The sequence below is a fragment of the Haematobia irritans genome, chromosome 2 (assembly GCF_050003625.1).
Source record: "Haematobia irritans isolate KBUSLIRL chromosome 2, ASM5000362v1, whole genome shotgun sequence".
NCBI classification, from domain to species: Eukaryota; Metazoa; Arthropoda; class Insecta; order Diptera; family Muscidae; genus Haematobia; species Haematobia irritans.
The window spans coordinates 216,323,644-216,350,645 of record NC_134398.1 but is presented as its reverse complement, the minus strand read 5'-3'; the positions used below and the strand labels follow the sequence as shown (position 1 = coordinate 216,350,645).

The following is a 27,002-nucleotide window of genomic DNA, read 5'->3' as shown; positions in this document are numbered from 1 at the left end:
TTTTGAAAATTTTATTTGCTATAAACAATTTTCTGAAAATGTTATTTCTATAGAAAATTGTCTTTCTATGGATACTTTTCTGAAAACTGTATTTCTATAGAAAATTTTCTGAAATTTTTTTCTTCTATAGAAAATTTTCTGAAAATTGTATTTTCTATAGAAAAATTTCTGAAAAGTTTATATGCTATAAGATTTTTCTAAAATTTTTATTTGCTATAGAAAATTTTCTAAAAATTTTATTTCTATAGAACATTACCCAAAATTTAATTTCATAAGAATTTTTTCCAAAATTTTATTTCTAACGAATTTTCCAAAATTCCTTTTATAAAGAAAATTTTCTTAAAATTTATTTTTTTTTATAGAATTTTATATGATTTCTTTTTCTAAGAAAATTGCCGCAAAATTTTGTTATCGAAAATTTGTCAAAGTATTATTTTTATTTTCTATAGAAATTATTTTTCTAAATTTTATTATCTATAGAAATTATTTTTCTAAATTTTATTTTCTATAGAATATTTTATCAAAATTTTATATTCTATAGAAATTTTTCCCAAAATTTTATTTCTAAAGATTTTGCCAAAATTTTTGTTTTAAGGAAAAATTTCTCAAAATTTCTTTCTTTCTTCTTCTCAAAATTTTATTTCTATAGAAAATGTTTCTGAAACTTTCATTGCTATGGAAAATTTTCTGAAAATGTTATACTTATTTGCATAGAAATTTGTTGGAAAATTTTATTTTCTATAGAAAATATTCTGAAAATGTAGTTTCTATAGTAAACTTTCTGAAAATGTTATTTCTATATAAAATTTTTTCAAAATTTTATTTTCTGCAGAAAATTTTCACAAAATTTTATTTTCTATTTTTGTCAAGTTTTTTATTTTTCCTAGAAAACTTGGTAAAAATTTTAGATTTTATAGATATTTGTGTTTAATTCTAAAGAAAATTGTGTGAAAATTTTATTTCTTAAGAAAATATACAAAATTGTGTTCTAAAGCAAATGTTGTCAAAATTTTATCTTCTGTAGAAAATTTTGTAGAAATTTTATTTTCTATAGAAAACTATATCAAAATTTTATTTTCTATAGAATATTTGTAAATTTTTTTATAGAAAATTTTGTCAATATTTTATTTTCTATAGAAAATTTGTCAATTTTTTTATAAAAAATTTTTTCAAAAAAAAAATTATCAAAATTTTATTTTCTATAGAAAGTTTTATCAAAATTTTATTTTCTATAGAAAATTTTATCAAAATTTTATTGTATATAGTAAATTTTATCAAAATTTTATTGTATATAGAAAATTTTATCAAAATTTTATTTTCTATAGAAAACATCAACATTTTTATTATATAGAAAATTTTATCAACATCTTTTTTTTCTAGAAGTAATTTTATCAAAATATTATTTTTATTTTCTATGGAAAATTTTGTCAAAATTTTATTTTTTATAGAAAATTTTGTGAAAAGTTTATTTCTAACGATTTTCCAAAATTTCAAAAATTTCCCAAAATTTTGTTTTTGAAGAAAATTTTCTCAAAATATCTTTTTTTTATAGAAGACTGCTTCTCAAAATTGTATTTTTATAGAAATTGTTTTTGAAAATTTTCTTGCTAGGAAAATTTTCTGAATATGTTATTTGATATAGAAAATATTCTGAAAATTGTATTATCTATAGAAAATATTCTGAAAATGTAGTTTCTACAGGAAATTTCCTGGAAATCTTATTGCTATATAAAATTTTATCAAAATTTTATTTTCTATAGAAAATTTTCACAATTGCGTCATTTTTTTTTTTCACCAGAAAATTTTGTCAAAATTTTAGTTTTTTATAGATTTTTTTTTTAATTCTAAAGAAAAATTTTTGAAAATGTAATTTCTTAAGAAAATATATAAAATTTTGCTTTACATCAAATTTTGTCAAAATATTATCTTCTATAGAAAATGTTGGCAAAAATGTATCTACTCTACTGTAGAAAATTTGTTAAAATTTTATTTTCTATAGAAAACATTACTAACATTTTATTTTCTATAGACAATTTGTCAAGCATTTTTATCCTATAGATTTTTTGTCAAAATTTTAGGAAATGTTGTCAACTTTATTTTTCTCAAAATATTTTCTATATAAGCAATTTTATCAAAATATTATTTTTATTTTCTATAAAAAATTTTGTCAAAATTTTATTTTCTATAGAAAATTTTGTCAAAATATTATTTGTATGAGAATTTTATTTGCTATAAAAAGCTTTCTGAACATTTTATTTTCTATAAAAAATTTGCTGAAATTTTAATTTCTATAGAAAATTTTCTGATAAATTTATTTATTTTCTATAAAAAATTTTCTGAAAATTTTATTTATTTTCTAAAGAAAATTTTGTCAAAATTTTATTTTCTATAGAAAATGTTATCAAAATTTTATTTTCAATAGAAAATTTTGTCAAAATTTTATTTTCTATAGAAAATGTCAAAATTATTTTTCCTATAGAAAATATAGTCAAAAAAATTTTTTTTCTATACGCACAAAAATTTTTTTTTCTGATTCAATCACGAAATTAATTGAAGGTTAATTAAAAAGTTAATTGATCCAATTAAGAAATTAATTGATACTATTATTTTTGTGATTGATTTTTGTTTCAATTAAAAAATTTGTTGAATCAATTGCATTTTTAATCGAATATTTTTTAAAACTCAATTAAAATTTTTATTGGAAAAATTTTCGTGAAATTTTTTTGTGTGTAGAAAATAGTAACAAAATTTTATTTTCTATAGAAAATTTGTCATTTTGTTGTTTCTATAGAAAATTTTGACTAATTTTTTTTATAGAAAAAAATTTTCAATGTCTTTTTGTTATAGAAAATTTTGTCTAAATTTAATTTTCTATAGAAAATTTTATTTCTATTTTTTTATTTTTGATTTCTAAAGGAAATCTCCCCAAAATTTTATTTCTAACGATTTTTCCCAAAATTTCGTTTCTAAAAAAAATTTTCCCAAAAATTTCTTTTTTTTTTTTGGATTTTTTGTTTTTACCAAAATCGAAATTGACTTCCCTGATTAGCTGATAATTCTAAAAATCAATTAAAACTTCCGATCAGTCCGATTACCATTTATATCATTCACAAACTCATTGAATTGCAAATGGTTTAATTCTCTGCCATTACATTCATCAAGAATGGCCATCCACATTACACTTCGCACCGGAATAGAAGGAACCTTGAAATTACTTTCGTGTAGGAGTCAATGAATTTTATGGATTTCCCTTTAAAACCAGTTCCTAGCGATCTATGGTGCTTCTATTTTAGACTTGGTAGATATGACAAAATTGTGAATTGATTCCATAGGACACAACTGCACATTGACTGACTTCAACAGCTGTCATTGGAATATATCCGAGTTTTTGTCGCGTTGTTGTCATGTATATCCCAGTTTGCCTCTGTTTTCCAAATGTAACCGGCAATATGTCACACTGGAGGTTCTGGAGGGGTTTCTTGGGGTTCGATTTTCATTTTTTTTTTTCTAACGACTTAGAGGCGCTAAAAAGACATCACCGCCGTCGCCACAGTCACCGCAACCGCATTTAAGCCCCAACTAACCGCAAAAGTGAGTGACAGGCAACATAGAGGAATACACCCGCACGTGGTACTATATTACAACTAAATGGCAACTTCAAAAGACTGAAGCGGAAGGAAAAGACGATAGTAGTAAGGGGGTTTGGAAATGCATCATTGAAACACAGACACAGTTAATTTAACAATTTCGTGGGGGTGTTGTTGAAGTTTCATTTTTATTTTCTCAAAATAACTCTTGTGCATCGGGGCTCCACTATAGCTGCATGGTTAAAATTATTCAAGTTTTTTGGTGTTTTTTTTCCTACGAAAAAGGATTACTTGGGCAGAAACACTCCCTACTTTTGGATTTGCTGATGTCGCCGAAGTTTGTTTATCAAAATCTGAGGTTTTCTTCCATTATTGGCTTTTAGGCAAAAAAAAGGCAAAAAAAATCTACTTTGGTGTTCCCTCGAAGCCCTTTTGAATTGCTTCTGGTAAAGTTCCAAAGTTCTTTTGGATTTAGCCAAGTTTTTAGTTGTGACTCACCAGCGCCATCATTCATTGATTTGGCTCTTGCTTTAGTCAATGCAGTGGTTTTCTGGTTTTATGGCGTTTTTTATATTGCATTGCCTGCTGGTAATAGCAGCCTGTGTCTGCATTTGCTGCCAACAACGGAAATCTGTTTTCTATCTCTTCCAAAGGGGGGCCGGAAGAAGCTAAAGGGAAACGTATTTTTACTTTTAGTTTCAATACATTTTTGGAACAACAAAAAAACAATCTACAGAAAATGTCATTCGAAGTAAAGAAAATTGTTAAATTCTTTCAGACATTAAAAACTTTCTGGCCTGGGCGACAACAGCAAAAGTGGAATTACATGGAAAAACCAGACGCCACGAATCTTGAAAGACATAGTGGAAACTTTAAAGGCAGGTCAGGAAAACGAATGTCTGTCACTTTAATTTAATTTAGCAAAAGTAAGTTATGGTTCATTTCATTCCTTTTCCTAGCCACCGTAATGCAATGGTTAGCATATCCGCCTTGCATGCAGGGGGTCAAATCCGATTTTTGGCCGAATTCATTTCATCCTTATAGAAAATTTTGTGAAAATTTTATTTCCATAGAAAATTTTCTGAAAATTTTATTTCTCTAGAAAATTTTCTGAAAATTTTATTTCTATAGAAAATTTTCTGAAAATTTTATTTCTATAGAAAATTTTGTGAAAATTTTATTTCTATAGAAATTTTTCTGAAAATTTTATTTCTATAGAAAATTTTCTGAAAATTTTATTTCTATAGAAAATTTTGTTTCTATAGATAATTGTGTGAAAATTTTATTTCTATAGAAAATTTTATTTCTATAGAAATTTTCTGAAAATTTTATTTCTATAGAAAATTTTCTGAACATTTTATTTCTAAAGAAAACATGCAAATGTTATTTCTATAGAAAATTTTCTGAAAATTTTATTTCTATAGAAAATTTTCTAAAAATTTTATTTCTATAGAAAATTTTCTGAAAATTTTATTTCTATAGAAAATTTTCTGAAAATTTTATTTCTATAGAAAATTTTCTGAAAATTTTATTTCTATAGAAAATTGTATGAAAATTTTATTTCTATAGAAAATTTTCTGAAAATTTTATTTCTATAGAAAATTTTCTGAAAATTTTATTTCTATAGAAAATTTTCTGAAAATTTTGTGAAAATTTTATTTCTATAGAAAATTTTCTGAAAATTTTATTTCTATAGAAAATTTTGTGAAAATTTTATTTCTATAGAAAATTTTCTGAAAATTGTATTTCTATAGAAAATTTTTGAAAATTGTATTTCTAAAGAAAATTTTCTGAAAATTGTATTTCTATAGGAAATTTTCTGAAAATTTTATTTCTATAGACAATTTTCTGAAAATTTTATTTCTATAGAAAATTTTGTGAAAATTTTATTTCTATAGAAAATTTTCTGAAAATTTTAATTCTATAGAAATTTTTCTGAAAATTTTATTTCTATAGACATTTTTCTGAAAATTTTATTTCTATAGAAAATTTTCTAAAAAATTTTATTTGTATAGAAAATTTTCTGAAAATTTAATTTCTATAGAAAATTTTCTAAAAATGTAATTTCTATAGAAAATTTTCTGAAAATTTTATTTCTATAAAAAATTTTGTGAAAATTTTATTTCTATAGAAAATTTTCTGAAAATTTTGTTTCTATAGAAAATTTTCTAAAAATTGTATTTCTATAGAAAATTTTCTGAAAATTGTATTTCTATAGAAAATTTTCCGAAAATTTTATTTCTATAGAAAATTTTCTGAAAATGTTGTTTCTATAGAAAATTTTCTGAAACGTTTATTTCTATAGAAAATTTTATGAAAATGTTATTTCTATAGAAAATTTTCTGAAAATTTTATTTCTGTAGAAAATTTTCTGAAAATTTTATTTCTATAGAAAATTTTCTGAAAATTTTATTTCTATAGAAAATTTTCTGAAAATGTTATTTCTATAGAAAATTTTATTTCTATACAAAATGTTGTCAAAATTTTGTTTTCTAAAAATTTTTAATTGTAATTTTTAATTTTTAAATTTTATTTTTTTACTTGTTACTTTTAATTTTTTAATTTTTAATTTCTATTTTTTAATTTTCAATTTTTAACGATTAATTTTTCATTTCTAATTTAATTTAATTTAAATGTATAATAATTTTATTTAAATTGATTGAAATTTGGCCCTTTGCTAAGGATTGTCCTAGCCACCGTAATGCAATGGTTAGCATATTGTAATTTAATTTAATTTAATTTTACTTTTTAATTTCTAATGTTTAATTCTTAATTTTATTTTTTTTTAGAAAATTTTCTGCAAATGTTATTTCTATAGAAAATTTTATTTCTATAGAATATTTTCTGATAATTTTATTTCTATAGAAATTTTTCTAAAAATTTTATTTCTATAGAAATTTTCTGAAAATTTTTTTTCTATAGAATATTTTCTGAAAATTTTATTTCTATAGAAAATTTTCTGAAAATTTTATTTCTATAGAAAATTTTCTGACAATTTTATTTCTTTAGAAAATTTTCTGAAAATTTTATTTCTATAGAATTTTTCTGAAAATTTTATTTCTATAGAAATTTTTCTGAAAACTTTATTTTTATAGAAAATTGTATGAAAATTTTATTTCAATAGACATTTTTCTGAAATTTTTATTTCTATAGAAATTTTTCTGAAAATTTTATTTCTATAAAAAATTTTGTGAAAATTTTATTTCTATAGAAAATTTTCTGAAAATTTTGTTTCTATAGAAAATTTTCTGAAAATTTTATTTCTATAGAAAATTTTCTGAAAATTTTGTTTTTATAGAAAATTTTCTGAAAATTTTATTTCTATAAAAATTTTTCTGAAAATTTTCTGAAAATTTTATATCTGTAGAAAATTTTCTGAAAATTTTATTTCTATAGAAAATTGTATGAAAATTTTATTTCTATAGAAATTTATCTGAAAATTTTATTTCTATAGAAAATTTTCTGAAAATTTTATTTCTATACAAAATGTTGTCAAAATTTTGTTTTCCAAAACTTTTTAATTTGAATGTTTTTAATTTTTAAATTTTATTTTTTAATTTTTATTTTTTAATTGTTACTTTTAATTTTTTAATTTTTAATTTGTATTTTTTAATTTTCAATTTTTAACGATTAATTTTTCATTTCTAATTTAATTTAATTTAAATTTATAATAATTTTATTTAAATTGATTGAAATTTGGCCCTCCCTCTAAAACATAAAATGTAGAAGTATAAAGCACCTGGTCATAAGGAAGAACACATGACCATCCTTGGAGTGATCTATATCCTATATCAAAATCGTCCTTATGGCTTTATTTAAATTTCGCTATTGATCTATAATATAATGATCCTATACAAACTTCCGCATCCATAAAATTCAACAAATGGCGAAAATATCTCCAAATGTTTTTAGCACCATAGAAAACCAAATGATGCAATACCAGGATATAAAAAAAGGATATAAGGATTTTTGAAACAAATCCTATCTAATTTCCATTAAAAACAAAAAAGAATATCCATATCTAACACTCACCTGTCGTATCCATGTAAACAATTAAAATGCTGAAGACTGTCGCAAATGATAGAATACATAAAGCTATTGGCAATAGTTGACGATAAGGTGATGGTCCCAGACGCGGATCAAATTTCTTTAGGTTTTTATTTCCGTTCGCTGAACTAGAAGATAATGCGGCTATATGATGATGAAGATGTTTATTGTGCTGCTGTTGCTGTTGTAGCTTAGACTGTGTTGGATGGTGCTGATGATGATGCTGGTGGTGGTAATGATCATGATCATGTAGATAAGGGTGATTATTTATGGAAGAGGCGAAGGAGCAGGAATTCTTATTGGATGCTATTGACTTTTGGCAACATGACGACGCTGATTGCTGTTGCTGATGCTTATGCTGAAGTTGGGGCGAAAGTCTTGTTGGCGTTGACAATGGTGATGATACTGTACTGGCAGATGGAGAACTGAATACACTACTCATCCCACTTGTACAACCCAAATCGCTAAAGCCATTATCCAGACTGGACGAAACGTTGTGATTGTGCGTTTGCGCTTGCCGCACCGCACTTAATACCGCTGATGTTGATAATAATGATGATGGTGATGTTGGAGGAAATGAGGAATTACCATTCGTTGGTAATGCAGCCGATGTTCGACTAAATCGATGCTGTAAATGATCGGAGGACTCATCGTATGATAATGAGGGCCGGCCGTTTGAAGCATTATGCGCTGATTCTAAACAATCTTTGGTAGCAGCCTTCAATTCGCAATTACGCAAAGTGGCAGGTAATCTTCGCCTTCTCGTCTCATCACCATCCACCTCATCCCCTATGGGACAATCTCTAGTTAAGGCAGCAGCTCGATTACAACTCGTTGTCGATGGACTATTCGTTGAGGTTCTTGTTGTTGTGGTTGGTGTCGTCGTCGCCGCCGCCGTCGTCTCCGTCGTAACCATGGTAACTCTATCGGGCAGTGTAATTGTATCATATTTTTCTAATTTATTTGCTAAATCGGTTATGGAAGCAGATTTTGCTAAGGATTTACTGTTACAAACTCTCCCACTAAGAGAGCTATGCCGTCTGTGTGGGTGGGTGGTGGTGGTGGTGGTGTGGGATGAACTATTTGGGCTCTCACTGGCTGCCCTATCGGAACGTTGCAAATGCTGGCAATTATGCTGTGACTGTTGATGGTGCTGCTCGGGCGCCAAAGCTTTTGTCGCTGCCGATATTGCAGAGGATCCATGGAGTTTAGACATAATTCGTTTGCTGACTTCAATCTCTATGGTTTTTGTAAACGCCTACACGTTAGGAGTTCTAATCAAGTCGTTGCACAAATTCGTTGTTGTATTAACATTGTGATGGCTGGGGGTTTATTATGGAACCGTCTTCTGCCAAGCTAAAAATAAAAGAAAAAATACATTTTTTATTAATTTATTTTTAAATAAAATAATTTAAATATTTTTTGAAATATTCCAAAATCCCTTCTTACAATATGTTGGCCCAAGAGTTCATTAACTTTGTATGCAGGATGCTGCTGCTTGATTTCTCTTAACGTCATCTGGCTTCCAAAAAAAAAATGTTTTATTTTTTTGATTCGTTAGAAAACAAATCTCCCGTCATTTAAAACGGAACGACAATCTCCGAAAAAAAAAAAACAGAAAATCATTCATCTAAAGTACAATGCCCAGACAAAGATATAACGAAATGCAACCACTTGAAAAAAAACCCATCATGAAGATAATGATGAGGCTTAGATGGATGTCTGAATGGCTGGCTGCATATCTTGTGTGGAATAAGCACCACCTGTCAAAAATCTATACAAGAAGAGGCAATTCTCCAAGAAGAGTGAGATCACAATGCAAAGAGAGCATATCAACAGAGGGTTAACAGTAAAGAGGCACAGGCGACTGAGTGAGTGGGAGAGAGAGAATATGTAAAGAACACTATGCGGCAAGTACGAACAACAAAACAAAATACAAATGGACATACCTATGACGGACAGACATACAGACCTATGTAGACACTCCATATACCAAAACAACTTGGGTTTTTCTTTAAATTAAACTGCAATACCACCACCATCGCCGCCAACCCGAAAACAAACACAAAAATACTGATCTCATAAAATTGTTGATGGGCTCTCTCGACAACAATGAACACAAAAACTCCATCCAGCAACACACAAAAAAAAGGTACGTTTGTTATGTTCAACGGCTTCAAAACAAATGAATAACACAAAAACCTCCACACTCTAATTTCAGAGATCAGAGTTTCAATACGAAACGTATTGAAATAACTTCAATGACGATATGATAGATGGTAAACACAAACAACAAGGATGCAGGAGGGCGGCACAGTGTGAATAAAATGAAATTTTTTTTGAAATAAACAAATCAATAGAAAAATTATTTAATAAAATGTCCTATAGACAGAAAATTTTAATAAAATGTTGTAAATTAAAAAAAGTCTAGAGAGGAATATTGGACAAAATTTCCATAGACAGAAAATTTGAACCTAACTTTCTATAGACAGAAATTTTCTATAAAAATTTTTTAAGAAATTTTCTATAACAAAAATTACGAAAATTTCTATAGAAAAAATTGAACAAAATGATTGAATGAAAAATTTTTAAGAATTTATACAGAAAAAAAATGTACGGACTTTTTCTATAAAAAAAAAAAAATGAACAAACCGTTGTATAGATTTAGAAAGAATTCAAATATTGAAGGTACTGTCTAAAAATAAAAATTTTGCCAAGAAAGAAAATTAGGATGAAAATTTCCATAGATTTTGAATGAATGAAAATGTTGAAGGTAATGTCTATAGATTGAAAATTTGGACAACATTTTCTATTGGAAGAAAATTTGGACGAAATTTTCAATAGGAAGAAAATTTGGACCAAATTTGGATCAAAATTTCTATAGAAGAAAGTGTAGACCAAGTTTTGTATAAGCTGAAAATTAGGGACCAAATTTTCTCCTATAGAAATGTTGGTTCAAAAATTTCTGCTTATAGAAAATTTGGACCAAATTTTCAGCTTATAGAAAATTTGGTCTACACTTTCTTTCTATAGAAATGTTGGTCCAAATTTGTCGTCTATAGAAAATTTGGTCCAAATTTTCTTCCTATTGAAAATTTCGTCCAAATTTTCGTCCAATGGAAAATTTTGTCCAAATTTGCAAGCTATAGACATTACCTTCAACATTTTCATTCATTCAAAATCTATGGAAAATTTCATCCAAATTTTCTTTCTTGGCAAAATATTTATTCTATAGGCGGAAAATTTGAGCAAAATTTTTTATAACGGAAAATTTGAGCCAAATTTTCTATAAACGGACAATTTGAAGCAAATTTCTTATAGAGAGAAATTTGGAGCAAAAGAGAAATTTGGAACAAATTTTCTATAGGAAGAAAATTTGGACGAAATTTTCTATAGACGAAAAAATTGGACCAAAATTTGGTCAAAATTTTCTATAAACAGAAATTTTGAACCAAAGGTTTTTTATAAGCTGAAACTTTGGACCAAATTTTCTATAGACGGAAAATTTGGAACAAATTTCTATGGACAGAAAATTTGAAGCAAATTTCTTTATTTTGAAGAAAATTTTCTATAGAAGAAAAATTGGGCGATTTTTATATATATATATATAAAAATAATTTGAACTAAATTTTGAAATGGATGTTCTATAGACAGAAGATTTGGAGCAAATTTTCTATAGGCAATAAATTTGGAGCAAACTTTGTATAGGTAAAAAATTTGGAGAACATTTGAATGAAAAAAATTGACGACATTTTTTATATGAGGAAAAGTGGGCTAAATTTTCTATAGAAAGAAATTTTCGACTAACTTTCCAATAGATGGAAAATTGGACGAGCTGATGAAAAATTGCACGTAATTTTATAAAGAAAATTTGGACTCGAAATTTTCTATAGATAGAAAATAAAATAACTTCAAAGAAACTTCCTATATAAAAGAAAATTTGGACTAAATTGACTATATAAATAAATTTTGGACTCGTTTTTCTATATAAAGAAAATTTGGACTAAATTTTGTATATAAAGAAAATTTGAACTAAATTGTCTAGTTGATGCAAAATCGAAAGAAATTTTCTACAGAAAGAAAATTGGTCAAAATTTTCTATAGAAAGAAATTTTCTACTGACGAAAAATTGCACGTAATTTTCTATATAAAGAAAATTTAGACTCGAAATTTCCTATAGATATAAAATAAAATAATTTCAAATAAACTTTCTATATAAAAGAAAATTTGGACGAAATTTTTTTATACAAAGAAAATTTGGACTAAATTGACTGACTATATAAAGAAAATTTGGACTAAATTTTGAATATAAAGAAAATTTGGACTAAATTTTCTAGTTGATGAAAATTTGAAAGAATTTTTCTACAGAAAGAAAAATGGTCGAAATTTTCTATAGAAAGAAATTTTCTACTGACGAAAAATTGCACGTAATTTTCTATAAAAAAAAAATTTGGACAAAATTTTCTATATAAAGAAAATTTGGACTCGAAATTTTCTATAGATAGAAAATAAATTAATTTCAAAGAAACTTTCTATATAAAAGAACATTTTGACGAAATTTTCTATAGAAAGAAAATTTGGACTAAATTGTCTATATAAAGAAAGTTTTGACTCGACTTTCTATATAAAGAAAATTTGGACTCGATTTTCTATATAAAGAAAATTTGGACGACATTTTCTTTAGAAAAAAATTTAGCTAAATTTTCTATAGAAAAAGAATTTGGACAAAATTTTCTATAAAAACAAAATTTGGAATAAAATTTTCTATATAAAGAAAATTTGAACTAAATTTTCTATAAAAAGAAAATTTGAACTAAATTTTCTATAAAAAGAAAATTTGGACTAAATTTTGTATATAAAGAAAATTTGGACTAAATTTTCTAGTTGATGAAAATTCGAAAGAAATTTTCTATATAAAGAAAATTCGGACAAAATTTTCTACAGAAAGACTATTTGGAATAAATTGGTCGAAATTTTCTATAGAAAGAAATTTTCTCCTGACGAAAATTTGGGCAAAATTTTCCATATAAAGAAAATTGGGACGAAATTTTCAATATAAAGAAAATTTGAACGAAATTTTCTATAGAAAGACTATTTGGACTAAATTTTCTATATAAAGAAAATTTGGACAACATTTTCTATATAAAGAAAATTTGGACTAAATTTTCTATATAAAGAAAATTTGGTCTAAATTTTCTCTATAAAGAAAATTGGAACTAAATTTTCTATATAAGAAAAATTGAATGAAATTTTCCATATAAAGAAAATTTGGACTAAATTTTCTATAGAAAGTAAAATTGGACGAAATAATTTATAAAAAGAAAATTTGGGCAAAATTTTGTATAGAAAGAAAATTTGGATTAAAATTCTCTATATAAAGAAAATTTTAACTAAATTTTCTATAAAAAGAAAATTTGAAATTTTCCATATAAAGAAAAATTTTACGAAATTTTCTATAGAAAGAAAATTTGCACGAAATTTTCTATAGAAAGTAAAATTGGACGAAATAATCTATAAAAAGAAAATTTGGACGAAATTTTCTATAGAAAAAAAATTTGGGGAAAATTTTGTATAGAAATAAAATTTGGATTAAAATTTTCTATATAAAGAAAATTTTAACTCAATTTTCTATATAAAGAAAATTTGGACTAAATTTTCTATATAAAGAAATTTTCAAAGAAACTTTCTATATAAAAGAAAATTTGGCGAAATTTTCTATAGAAAGACAATTTGGAATAAATTTTCTATATAAAGAAAATTTGGACTAAATTTTCTATATAAAGAAAATTTGGTCTAAATTTTCTATATAAAGAAAATTTGGTTTAAATTTTCTATAAAAAGAAAATTGGAACTAATTTTTCTATATAAGAAAAAAATGAAAAACTAATGTTCCATATAAAGAAAAATTTTACGAAATTTTCTATAGAAAGAAAATTTGCACGAAATTTTCTATAGAAAGTAAAATTGGACGAAATCATCTATAAAAAGAAAATTTGGACAAAATTTTCTATAGAAAAAATTTGGACAAAATTTTCTATAGAAAGAAAATTTGGATTAAAATTTTCTATATAAAGAAAATTTTAACTAAATTTTCTATAAAAAGAAAATTTTGATTAATTTTTGTATATAAAGAAAATTTGGACTACATTTGCTAGTTGAAGAAAATTCGAAAGAAATTTTCTATATAAAGAAAATTCGGACAAAATTTTCTGCAGAAAGAAAATTGGTCGAAATTTTCTATTTAATTTGAATGAAATTTTTTGCCCATAGACAGAAATTATGGACCAAAATAGTTTTTTGATTTCTTTTTTTTATATTTTTAAAAAATTAATTTTTATTTAATTCATTTTCAAAATAAAATTGTATTAAAAAAATCGAAATGTAATGAAATGGAAACACTGTGCTGTAGTTTTTGTTTGGAGTTGTTGGTGGCAATGTTGTATGCAGCAAGTGGTAACACATCCAGACGAAAAACATTTCTTAAAGAATAGCAGCAGATGTTTCGTTCTTAATTTTACTTCTTCATATCTGTTTTTTTTTTTAAGATTTCGAATATCTCAAAACTAAGGTACTTTTGTGTGGACAAAATAATCGGCATAACACAGAAAAAAAAACAAATGTGATTTTTATAAATCTTTTTCTGCATATAAATGGGTTTGTTCCAATGATGATTTTGAAATGCGCTTAGTGAATTATGGAGAATTGTTTTGTTCGATGCCAAACAAAGCTGAAGGAGTTAAGGCATTTTTCTATAGCACAGAGAACGACCAGATTGACCAACAAAACTTCAAAAAGGCGGCATGGAGTTTAAAGCAAGCTCTGCATATACCCAATATTTATCTTCTGGCCAAAACCTATTGCCCTTGGCCCTAAGGCATAAATGTATAGTTTTGCAAAGGATATTCATTACATTTTGTTGTTTTGGCAATTTATGAATTGTTAATTAATACCTTAAATGGCTAAAACAAGAAATGGTTTGTGTTGGAACATTCCTTTCCAAAGAATTCCAATTATTTCTTATGGCATGTTGACGTTGTGAGATTCACTTATAATTGCTGAAATTCCCAACGAAGATTATAAAGAACTTGCCAAGAGATCGTTAATTTAAATTTACACACATAGGAAATTTGGAATGACTATGGTTTGAGGAGAAACAAGGAGAGGTCGAAGGACCAATTTTTTTATAATTTTTTTTTTTTGTATATTTTTCTATATATAAGATTATTAAGCCACAATCTTCAGGATCTATTTTTATCATCATTAGTTATAAAGGGCATTTTAAACTAACTTTAATTGACATTTGAATACTTGAAATTTTGGTTGGTAATGGGTTAAGGAAAAGCAAGAACAGCTCGAAGGACCATTTTTCGATTTTCTGTTTTTCTCTGTAGAACATTTTTTTAGCACAATATTCATGATATTCAGATTTATTAAGATTTTATAAAAGGCATACCAAAATTTAATTTAAATGTAGACAGTTGGGATGACTGTGAGTTGACAAGCAAACGAGCTCGAAGGACCATTTTCTTTATTGTACGATATTCTATATACATATAAAACATTATTAAGCACAATATACATAATCTACATATTTTCATTAGATATTATAAAGAGCATGCCAACAGAACTTAAATTCAAATTTACAAACATCGACAAATTTTCGTGGCCAAGGGTTTATGAGCTCGAAGGACCTTTGTTTGATTTATGATTTGATTTTTTCTATATAAATTTCTGATATTTTTGGAAAAATTATACTAAATGCATTTAATATGAAGAAATAATATCTTTAATTTACGTTTATTTCATAAAATTAAAGCATTTTCACAATAATAATATTTAAAGCAATAATTTTTCATTCAATATTATTTAGCACAAATTTCATGATCTAAATATTTTGGTAACTGAAAATTAAATTCCCCCCAAAAAAACAACTTGCAATGAAACAAATCTCAAAAACAAAATAGCCACAAGGTGAATAGAGGAACCATATTAAAATTTTCAACACTTTCGAATTGCAATTAACGCTTTTGTTAAATAAAACTTATTCACAATGAATTGTATTTAAGAGTTTTTCTTATGTGCCATCACTTTTTCTTTCACTTCCACCTTGGTTTTACGCATTTTATGCGATCATGAGATTCGGTTCCATTCTTTATGCTTTTGATTATTTTTGGATGAATGAACAACACCGCCATCAAGCTCTAGCTGATGCCGTGATTGCCCTGATGGGTAATAATATTCCCACAGTCAATTGTGAAACTCTTAAATAGAGTGCTGCTACTTTGCTGACTGTGCCGTCTAGTATGTGGTGGTAATGATTTTCCATGATTATTTACTTGCAACCAGCAATTCAGAAAAACGAAAAAAGGTGCTGGTACCAATGATGATAATGGTAAAGAAGGCAAAAAGACGAATCACTGCCGCCATTATTTTTAAGCCTAATAAATGGTATGAGAATCATTTCATATCATTTATTGAAATTTATAGTAAAAGCTTTAAAGAAAAAACTTATAAGAGAGTGCAAAATTATCATTATCGAAGATACTATAAGAAAAAATAATTTACTGATTTCCTGTGAGATGTTTATAGGGGAAAAATGAAAATCCAAATGTTGTTTTTATAAAAAAAAAATCTTAACAATTTATTTCTTCAGACAATTTTTTCAAATTTTATTTGTATAGAAAATTTTGTCAACATTTTATTTCTAAAGAAAATTTTAGTAAACATTTTATTTCTATAATTCTATAATTTTATTAAAAATTTTATTTTCATAGAAAATTTTGTCAACATTTTATTTCTATAGAAAATTTTATAAAAATTTTATTTCTAAAGAAAATTTTGTATAATTATTATTTTTACAGTAAATTTTGTCAACATTTTATTTCTAAAGAAAATTTTTGTAAAAATTTTATTTCTATAGAACATTCAACATTTTATTTCTAAAGACAATTTTTGTAAAAATTTTATTTCTATAGAAAATTTTTATAATTATTATTTCTATAGCAAATTTTGTCAAAATTTTATTTCTATAGAAAATTTTGTCCAAATTTTATTTCAATAGTTTTGTCGAAATTATATTTCTATAGAAAATTTTGTAACAATTTTATTTCTATAGAAAATTTTTATAATAATTATTTCTACAGCAAATTTTGTCAAAATTTTATTTCTATAGAAAATTTTGTACAAATTTTATTTCAATAGTTTTGTCGAAATTATATTTCTATAGAAAATTTTTTAAAAAATTTATTTCTATAGAAAAATTTTATAATAATTATTTCTACAGCAAATTTTGTCAAAATTTTATTTCTATAGAAAATTTTGTCCAAATTTTATTTCAATAGTTTTGTCATAATTATATTTCTATAGAAAATTTTGTAAAAATTTTACTTCTATAGACAATTTTGTAAAAAAAAAATTATTTCTATAGAAAATTTTGTAAAAATTTTATTTCTATAGAAAATTTTGGATAATTATTATTTCTACAGCAAATTTTGTCAACATTTTATTTCTATAGAAAATTTTATTAAACATTTTATTTCTATAGAAAATTTTGTCAACATTTTATTTCTAAAGAAAATTTTTGTAAAAAATTATTTCTATAAAAATTTTGTCAAAATTTTATTTCCATAGAAAATTTTATTAAAAATTTTATTTCTATAGAAAATTCTGTGAAAATTGTATTACTATAGAAAATGTTGTCAAAATTTTATTTCTATATAATTAATATATAATTTTGTCAAAATTTTATTTCTATTGAAAATTTTGTATAATTATTATTTCTACAGCAAATTTTGTCAACATTTTATTTCTATAGAAAATTTTATTAAACATTTTATTTCTATAGGACATTTTGTGAAAATGGTATTACTATAGAAAATGTTGTCGAAATTTTATTTCTATAGAAAATTTTATTTCTTTCGTTTTGTTTTGTTATTGTTAGTTTTTTTCTTTAATCATTGTTGTTGTTGTTTTTTTTTTTTTTTTTTTATTTCAGCTTAAAACCATGCATTGACAAAACTACAAGTGTAGCTTAACCAACAGAGGAAAAGAATGTTTGTCAAATTTATTTGGGCAAAGCCAGATGGTTGGATGGACACACGTTCCGGAATTACCACATTCCTCATCAGCATCCTCTACTTGCAGCAAAGCTATGAACTAATTATCAGAATAAATTCAGGCAGTTCTATAGAAAATTTTGTCAACATTTTATTTCCAAAGAAAATTTTTGTAAAAATTTTATTTCTACAGAAAATTTTATCAAAAATTTAATTCCATAGAAATTTTTTTCCAAATTTTAGTTCCATAGAAATATTTGTCAAAATTTTATTTCTATAGAAAATTTTATTAAAAATTTATTACTATAGAAAATGTTGTCAAAATTTTATTTCTGTAGAAAATTTTGTTAAAATTTTATTTCTATAGAAAATTTTGTCAAAATTTTATTTCTATAGAAAATGTTGTGAACATTTTATTTCTATAAAAAATTTTGTCAACATTTTATTTCTATAGAAAATTTTGTCAACATTTTATTTCTATGGAAAATTTTGTCAAAATTTTATTTCTATAGAAAATGTTGTGAACATTTTTTAAAATTTATAAAATTTTAATTTTATAGAAAATTTTATCAACATTTTATTTCTATAGAAAATTTTGTCTAAATTTTATTTCTATAGAAAATATTGTGAATATTTTATTTCTATAAAAAATTTCCCAAAATTTTATTTCTATAAAAAAATTCCCCAAATTTTTTCAAAATTTTATTTCTATAGAAATTTTTTTCAAAATTTTATTTCTATAGAAAAGTTTATCAAAATTTTATTTCTATAGAAATGTTTATCAAAATTTTATTTCTATAGAATATTTTAGAAGCACACATTTTTATATTACGTACACATTTTGTTGTATTCAAATTCCAAAACTCCTATTGTTACAGCTCAGCATGAGCGATAAGTATTTCAAGTGGATATCAGAGTGTCATTCCAATAAAGGCCTATAACAATCATTAGAGTTAATTCAGATGATTACGGGGTATTATTGCTGAGCGCAAAGGTTGTCCATAACAGTTCTTATATAATCATTGCATCTAATTTGCCTATGCTCTGCTTAAAGTGTTAATTATTTGCTATTAATAATGAATTTATTGAGGTCTTAACACGCTGCCCCAAAAAATCAACAATGACGCTGACTGGCAAAATACCTATTATAAATGGATGGATTATTTGCACCCACTTTATTTTCGTCATTGTTTGTCTAAAGGTGATTGTTAACAGCGTAGATGCTCTTATTGCTGTAAGGTACTGGCTATGATGGAATGGAGATGCTTCAAACTATATTCAATGTGTAACCCAGCGAACAAAACACGTTAAAGAAAATCATTTTAAATAAAAAGAAAATTTTTGTAAAATTTTCTATAGAATGAAAATTTTTGTAAAATTTTCTATAGAAAGAAATTTTTTGCAAAATATTCTATACGAGGAAAATTTTGACAAAATTTTCTATAGGAAGAAATTTTTTGCAATATTTTCTATAGAAAGAAATTTTTCACAAAATTTCCTATAGAATGAAATTTTTCACAAAATTTCCTATAAAAAGAAAATTTGGACAAAATTTCCTATAGAAAGAAAATTTAGACAAAATTTCCTATAAAAAGAAAATTTTGACAAAATTTCCTATAGAATGAAAATTTTGACAAAATTTCCTATAGAATGAATATTTTGACAAAATTTCCTATAGGAAGAAAATTTTGACAAAATTTCCTACAGAAAGAAAAACAATTCCCAAATAGGTTTATTGGGTTAAACAAACGTAACTAACCAATGTAGCAACTGTTCAGCATTCCTCTTTTAGAATAAGTTACCTCTGCAGCACGAGTAGCAAAACAAAAAAGTTCAACAAAGACAAGTTTTATGGAATTGTAATGTAAAGAATTTTTTTGTGTACAGCTGTTTAGTTGATGTTTTTCCTAGTGAGATTTTTGTCTGCCACACACATCTTGGCTGGCTAAGTTCTTTGTGGCATGAATGAATGGATAATAAGCAATGTAAGATAGGTAGCATCACCAGTGGCTTTACAACGCTAGTTTTCCTACCTCTTTCCATCCACAGACACATGGCACATTCTTTAAGTTTACCAAGTTAACCAAGTTTTTTTGCTTTCAAGAAAAATTTTCCAAGAATTACAAAACAAAAATATGTGCAACAATCCAATGATATAAAATGAAATGATGACGATTAACAACGGCGACAACAATTGTTATTCCATGGTATATAACCACCATCAACAGTACCAATTCTTAATAGGACTTTACTTTTTAGTTACCTTCGACTGGGGAAGAAATGAAGTGGTGAAGAGATGATGGTTTTGTAAGCTTTTTACAAGCCTAGATTCGAGTAAAATACAGTGCATTGAGCATTGAAGCAAAATTATTTTCAATTAAAATAAAATTAAAAATTAAAATCGTTTTAATGCTACATTTTTAATTTTTTAAAATAATGTATTTATGCTAGTTTTAGCAGCATAGTAAATGTTACTATCATTGTTCTCGATACTCAATTAGTTATCACTCTAACCCCCATTTTCATGAAGCTCCGTTAGTTTAATTTTAAACCGTACTATCGACATATCTGTCATCTTGCCTATATATTTCATATGACAGTTAGGACATTAACCGCTGAAATTATTTTCAGTAAAAGTTAACCGGAGAGAATATATTTGCAATTTACTTCCTGTTAACTGGGAGTTAAAGCCTAACGGAGCTACATGAAAATGGCCGTAAGACATTGATAGCTTTATGCATCTCATTCTTACTCTCCCATTGAATGTACATATATCTCATTTTATTGGCATTATATATTTATTTGCATTATAATTCATGTTAAGCTTTCTATTAACTCATTCTTACTCTCCCATTGAATGTACATATATCTCATTTTATTGACATTATATATTTATTTGCATTATAATTCATGTTAAGCTTCTATTAACTGTTATAATGTATTTATGTTAGTTTATGCAGTATAGTAAATGTTGTTCTCGTTATTCAATTAGTTATCTCCCTAACACATTAATAGCTTTATGCATCTCACTCTTATTCCTGTCTCATTGAGAGATATCTTATTTTATGTGCATGATATGTTCTCCCAGAATAACATTGCGTTGTGGTTTTGAAATTTTATTGGTTAACATGACAATTATGCTCATTATAGCACTGTTTGCATTTGGATATTGATATTTTTAGTAACATATGCATCTCTTCTGATGCAATTTCATTTACATAAATGTTAAGAAATCAGAGATTAGCATTTAGAAGTCAATGTAAACTTTTCCTATAACTTTACTTCCAAATAAATGATAATAAAAACAAAAAACTCAGAAGGCAAACTTGAAAAGAAAAATATAATATAAAGCCATAAGAAGATGTGGTGGCTATTGTGGTCTATATTTTGAAGACGTTTGCTGATATTCTGTCTTAAGAACTTAGTACTTAGCTCCGTTTTCAAGCTAAAAATCAGACTTTTCCCACGTTACTTTTTTTGAATCAATTACTTTTAAATATGGAATTGTATCAAATCAATGCTGAAAATGTTTCTATCTAACAGCCTGGTTCTGTCGATCGACTAAAATGGAAACAAACAGCTGACTTTATAACCAAAAATCAGTTGTTTCTATGCATTTCAGTCGATCGATAGAGCTCGTACAGAAACAGGCTGTAAGTTTTGACAAGATTTGATCAAAAATAAAATCGCCAAAAATATCTACCTGTAATCAGAAATTATATAGAAAATATTCCTAAAATTTTTAAAACTTAAGTAAATCTATTCTACAAAATGTAGATTTATAAATAATATAAAATAAAAATTATTTTAATATACTCCCCACTAACCCAATGTGCCACACCGCTAGCTAAAGAATTGTAAATCTACAATGCAATTCCAATACATTAAGATCCAAACGCATGCAGCAAGAGTTCTGGAGCTAAATTCCATGAATGAAATATAGAAGAAAAACAAAACGTAACAGAGATCGGTTAGGCAGGAGGGCGTAGAGCGCGGAGAGATAAAAAATGTTAAACCAAAAACATTCCTAGGCAATGTTTTGCGGTTAATGATCGAATGCGTTAAATATAACACAATATAGGAATACTAAACAAAGTCAGGGCCAATGAAACCCAGAAACAAAAACATGAAGAAAGATAACTTAGTTAAAGACTTAAGCGTATACTAAAAAAAAAATAAAACTTGCTCATATCTAATTAAACTTATAAACTGAATGATGTACTCAATATTGAAAGGTGAAGAAAGAAGCTTTTATAGGGAAAATATGACAGTTGTCATTTCTGATATCTGTTATGTCCCTCCAGTTAGAGGGTTTCACCTTAGAAGTTTTGTTTTTAATTTATACTTATTCAATTTTATATATTATTAGCGTTCATCTTGGGAATCTCTTTCTAATGCCTTCAAATTGAATCCAGAATATTTAATTCATCTTGCATAGTCATTGGTTAAACATTTTGAGAGGATGAGTATTTGAGAGAGATATATTAGAAATAAAATTGAGAGCAAGAAACGAACAGTTATCATTTGTATCATATACAATTCAAAGTCAATTCAATTTACGAGCGAAGTGATTCAACATAATGCTAATAAGAGCAAGAGAGTTAATGCTTTTGCTCTTGTAAATGTTTGCTAGCATCACAATGACAATTTAACATTCTAAGGAATATTTAACATAAATAATCTCTGGTAAATGCAATTTAACATTAGAAATTTGTTAACATAAATGTACAAGTGCAAAATATATGTCTACCTGAAATAAGAAGTGAGTTAATTAAGATGATAAGTTATATTGACCTATTACATTATATTTATAAGTATTTCTTTTTTGTTTTCGTAAAACGGGCAACAAAACTTTTTAGTTTTTATTCTTTGAAAAAAAAAATAACGAACACAATTTTTATGCTGAAGCATTACATTCTGGCAAGAAATTAAGATACAATTCTCAATATGGTATTCTTTCTTTACAGAAGAAGGAAGACTGTAAAATAACCTTAATCGTAAGGATGGACTTATGAACATGGGGAAGTAAAAATAGGGATCAATTTAAATGTATACCAAAACAAGTCCTTTCATATCCTCGTGCCCATATGTTAAATGAATTATATGTTAAAAAACAATAACAGTTCATTGTTTCTTAGCTGATATGTTGTATAAACTATTTCCACAACTTATGGTCATAAAATATTTTGAATATTTTTTTCTAAGCTATGCTATGCCCTAGTCACTTATTTAAAGAAACAAATTTTTATTAAGAGAGATGGCGAGCGCAAAATTCAATAACAACAAGGTGATGGTGTTTTGGCCTTATTTTTTTCTCTCATCTTTCCAAATGTCCATTTGGAATATTGTGGTGTCCTTGTTAATGATATAAACTGGTTATAAACCTAAAGTGATGACGGCTGTTACCATCCATATGTTGGCCGGTAGAACCAATCAACGGCATACTAAAGGAACTTCGAAAAAAAGAAAACACAACGGCACCGTGTGAGTGAGATCTTAACACTGCTGGGCCATTGAAGATCTTAACACTGTAAGGCATTTTTTTATGTTATATAGCCATGGCCCATGGCCTTTGGAATGGGAAAAAAAGAAATAAAAGTAAGAACAACAAAACTCCCACCTGTGTGGCCAAATTTTATCGTTTTAATTTTTTTCCCTATGGAATGAATTTATTATTTCTTCCTAAAAACAAAAAAAAAAAAATGCGGCACCTTAAGGCAGACATGTGCTACAAGATAACCAAACTAACTCACATAATCACCAACTCCATACTACGTCTGATGTCATTAAGAAAGACTCAAAGAAACTAATTTTTGAGAAAATTAACACGATTGCAGTTTATTTCCCTGGAATTTGTGTGGCTCGTAACTTTTATTGTAGTTAATGAATTACTACAGCCAAGTCATCCCTTGCGAAAGCTTTGCAAAACATATGAAAAAGGTTTATTGGAGTAGTAAAGGTCCAAAGATTACTTAACTTAGGGTTACAATAATGAGGGGATTCGTATTCGGTTTTTGTTGAAATAAATTAAAGCAAATTAAAAATTAAATTTTAAAAATAAAAAAAATGTAATTATAAAAGATTTTTAAAATAAAAAAATATATATAAAAGATTAACTTCAATATATTAGTATATATTTTAAAGTTGATTATTTTTTTTATAAAAGAAATAAATTTCCTTCATTACATACAACACTAAAAAAATACACTCCATTAAATTACATACCAAAAATATTTTAATATTTTAATTTTATTATTTTTTATTTTAATTTTATTTATTTTATTTTAATTTTTTTATTATTTATTTGGTAATAAAATTTCATATAAAATATTTTTAACATAAAAAAACTAAAAAAAAAAAATAATAAATTAATCTACGACAAACGAATTTAACATCTACTTTTGTTTTTTTATTTTTTTATATTTTAAATATATTTGTATATTTAGTTAATTTCATATAAAAATAAAATATTTTTAAAATACAAACATTAAAATCAAAATAAATTATTAATTAATATATATTTTATTTTAATTAGTATAGTTCATTTCATACAAGGTATAAAATATTTATAAACTAAAATATAAAATATTTTTAACATAAAAAAATACTAAAACAAAAAATAAATTAATCTATTTTTTTATCTTTTAAATATATTTGCATATTTAGTTAATTTCATATAAAAATAAAATATTAAAAAAAAATTAAAATCAAAATTAAAATTAAAATAAATTATTAATTAATATATATTTTATTTTAGTTAGTATAGTTCATTTCATACAAGGTATAAAATATTTATAAACTAAACAAAATTAAAATTAAAATATTTTTTTTACAATTTAACCTTAAATTATAATATTTGTCTTTTTATTTATTTACTTATTTCTTACTTTTGTTTTGTAATTGAAAAACATATCTTCTTAAATATACAAATTCATTTATAAATAAATATTTTCTACATTTATATAAAAAATTAAATATATTTAAAATAAAAAATCAAATTTAAAATAAATGTAAAAGTAAAAATAAAAATTAAAATAAAATTAATATTAAAATTAAATTCAAAATTAAATTTAAATTTAAAATTTTAATTAAAAAAATTTAAATTTGAAATTTTAATTAAAAAAAAATTAAATTTAAAATTTTAATTTAAAAAAAATTGAAATTTAACATTAATATTAATTTTACTTTAAATTTGAATTTTTTAAAATAAAAAATTCAATTTTAAAATTAAAGTAAAATTAATATTAAAATTAAATTTAAAATTTAAGTTTTAATTTAAAAAACAAATAAATTTAAATTTAATTTTATTATTAATTTTACTTTAATTTTAAATTTGATTATATTATTTGAAACATATGTATTTAATTTTTTATATAAACTTAGAAAATAATTATTTAAAACTAAACTTATATATTTCCATTTAAATTAAAAATAAAAATAAACTAAACCTCATATGTTTTTTGTTTTGTAATTTAAAAACTTCTTTGTATTTTTGAAATTTTTTCGTTGGCTCTATTTTAATATTCGGTTTTTTTCAATTGTCTTTCATTGGTATATTCGGCTGATCGGCTAATCACCAGTAGTTTCTCCACCCCTTTTACTTTCACAACAAATGAAACTTTTAGCTTCTTATCTCTGGGTTATGCAAATTTTCCCATTCATTCATTGGCATAATATGGAAATTGCGTTTAGAATTCTTTTTCGCTTGGATTGTGACACAGAACAAAACCAAAAAAAATTCATTAGCATGACTGGAGTTCATAACGGGATACCATCAACACGTGCTCCCATAGTTTCTCCTTTTGGGGAAAATGCATTAAAATGGAAGGGCAATGGAAGGTTTAGTCCATAAAACGAAAATTCCTTACAATATGCCGCCACTCTACAAAACATTTTTTTTTCCGAACTTGTGATCCGTAAAATCACACACAGAGTAGAGTGGAAGTGGAAGTGTTTCCCTACAATGCCACTGTGATTTATTACTAAAGGAAAATAATAATATTGTTGGCTATTAAAATCATGACTTTTCTCATTTTCTTTATTCTGAGCATTGTTTTGTGTGGTAATTTGTTTGGGTTTAATGTTCAAAGTTATGGCAAGAGATCCTGTTCTTCATCCTTTCACTCTTTCACTTTTCTCCCCATCATCTTAAAGGTTTTTGTTTTTGTAATCAGCTATATATTGTCCCTTATAACAACAACAAACAAAATAAATAAATACACTCTCCAGGACATTTGTGAAAATTTTTCTATGGACCCCTAACCACTAACCACTCCCATGTTGATAATGTTTCTATGATTGTGGAAAATTTTTGTTGTGCTTTTGCGTCTCCTTAGCAAATAAGGACTCCAAGTGATTTTTGTTCCATTATATTGTCGTCTCCTCTTAACTATTAAATTGTCTGTAAATTGTAATTTATACACAGTGTGCAACCACTTTTCCATTGTCCCTAGGAATTTAGTCTGTTTGTTTAAGTCACAGCAATTTTATTGCCTCCAATCCAAAAGCAGCAAATTGGTCTGGTAATTTTTTTTTTATGTTGGTGATAAATGAAATGCCAGAAAATGTTGCACAATATGGGGGGTTGAGGAATGACAATATAATTTTAATTTTATTTTATTTTATTAATATATTGTGTGTTTGCTAATTTAAATTCAGATCTAATTGGAAAAACTGATTTCACAATATTTTTATACAAAAAAATATACTAATTTTCACTTTATGGGAGGAAAAGACCCATTTTTCACATTTTTCGCTTATTTTTGTAATTTTTTTACGGCTTACTTTTTATATTGTTGTGTGATGTTTTTTTAAGTTTGCGCAATTTTTAAATTATTCCTTTTTTCATGTGATTATTTTTTTAATAATCCATTTATATCGGCACCAATTAAGATTATGGATTTTTTTATTTGCACTAACAGAATTATGAACACTGTAAAATTTCATACTTTAATGTCGGCGCCTGAAGGTATGCAGCATAAATTGCGAAGGAAATTTGTAATTTTAAGTAAGTAATTTTAACCCTGGAAAGTCATACTTATTTTTCGTACACTAACGTCATCCTTCGTCATTTTGACTATGGCTTTTTTGAAGACGATATAATTTGCATCGTGCGCAAAAATGAGAACTAAAATTGAGTTTATTTTCTTATTCAATTTGTTTTTAATTAATATAAAACAAAAATTCATAAAATGGTTGAATCGGTATAACTTAAATTATTCATTTCCCAATCTACTAAAAATGCATTTAATATCGAAAATTAAATTATGGGTCGTCATTTTGACGAAGTCATCCTTCGTCTAGGGTTAAATCA

General features: G+C 25.0%; 1 protein-coding gene across 1 annotated transcript in view; it reads right to left on the bottom strand.

Moving 5' to 3' along the window:
* S (EGF receptor activation regulator Star) overlaps window positions 1-27,002 on the bottom strand; it is a 137,719-nt gene that overhangs the window by 51,691 nt on the left and 59,026 nt on the right. The window contains exon 3 of the mRNA XM_075297406.1: window positions 7,620-8,990. Coding sequence (XP_075153521.1) covers window positions 7,620-8,850 — 1,231 coding nt within the window. The 5' untranslated portion in view covers window positions 8,851-8,990. The remainder of the gene's footprint in view (window positions 1-7,619; window positions 8,991-27,002) is intronic.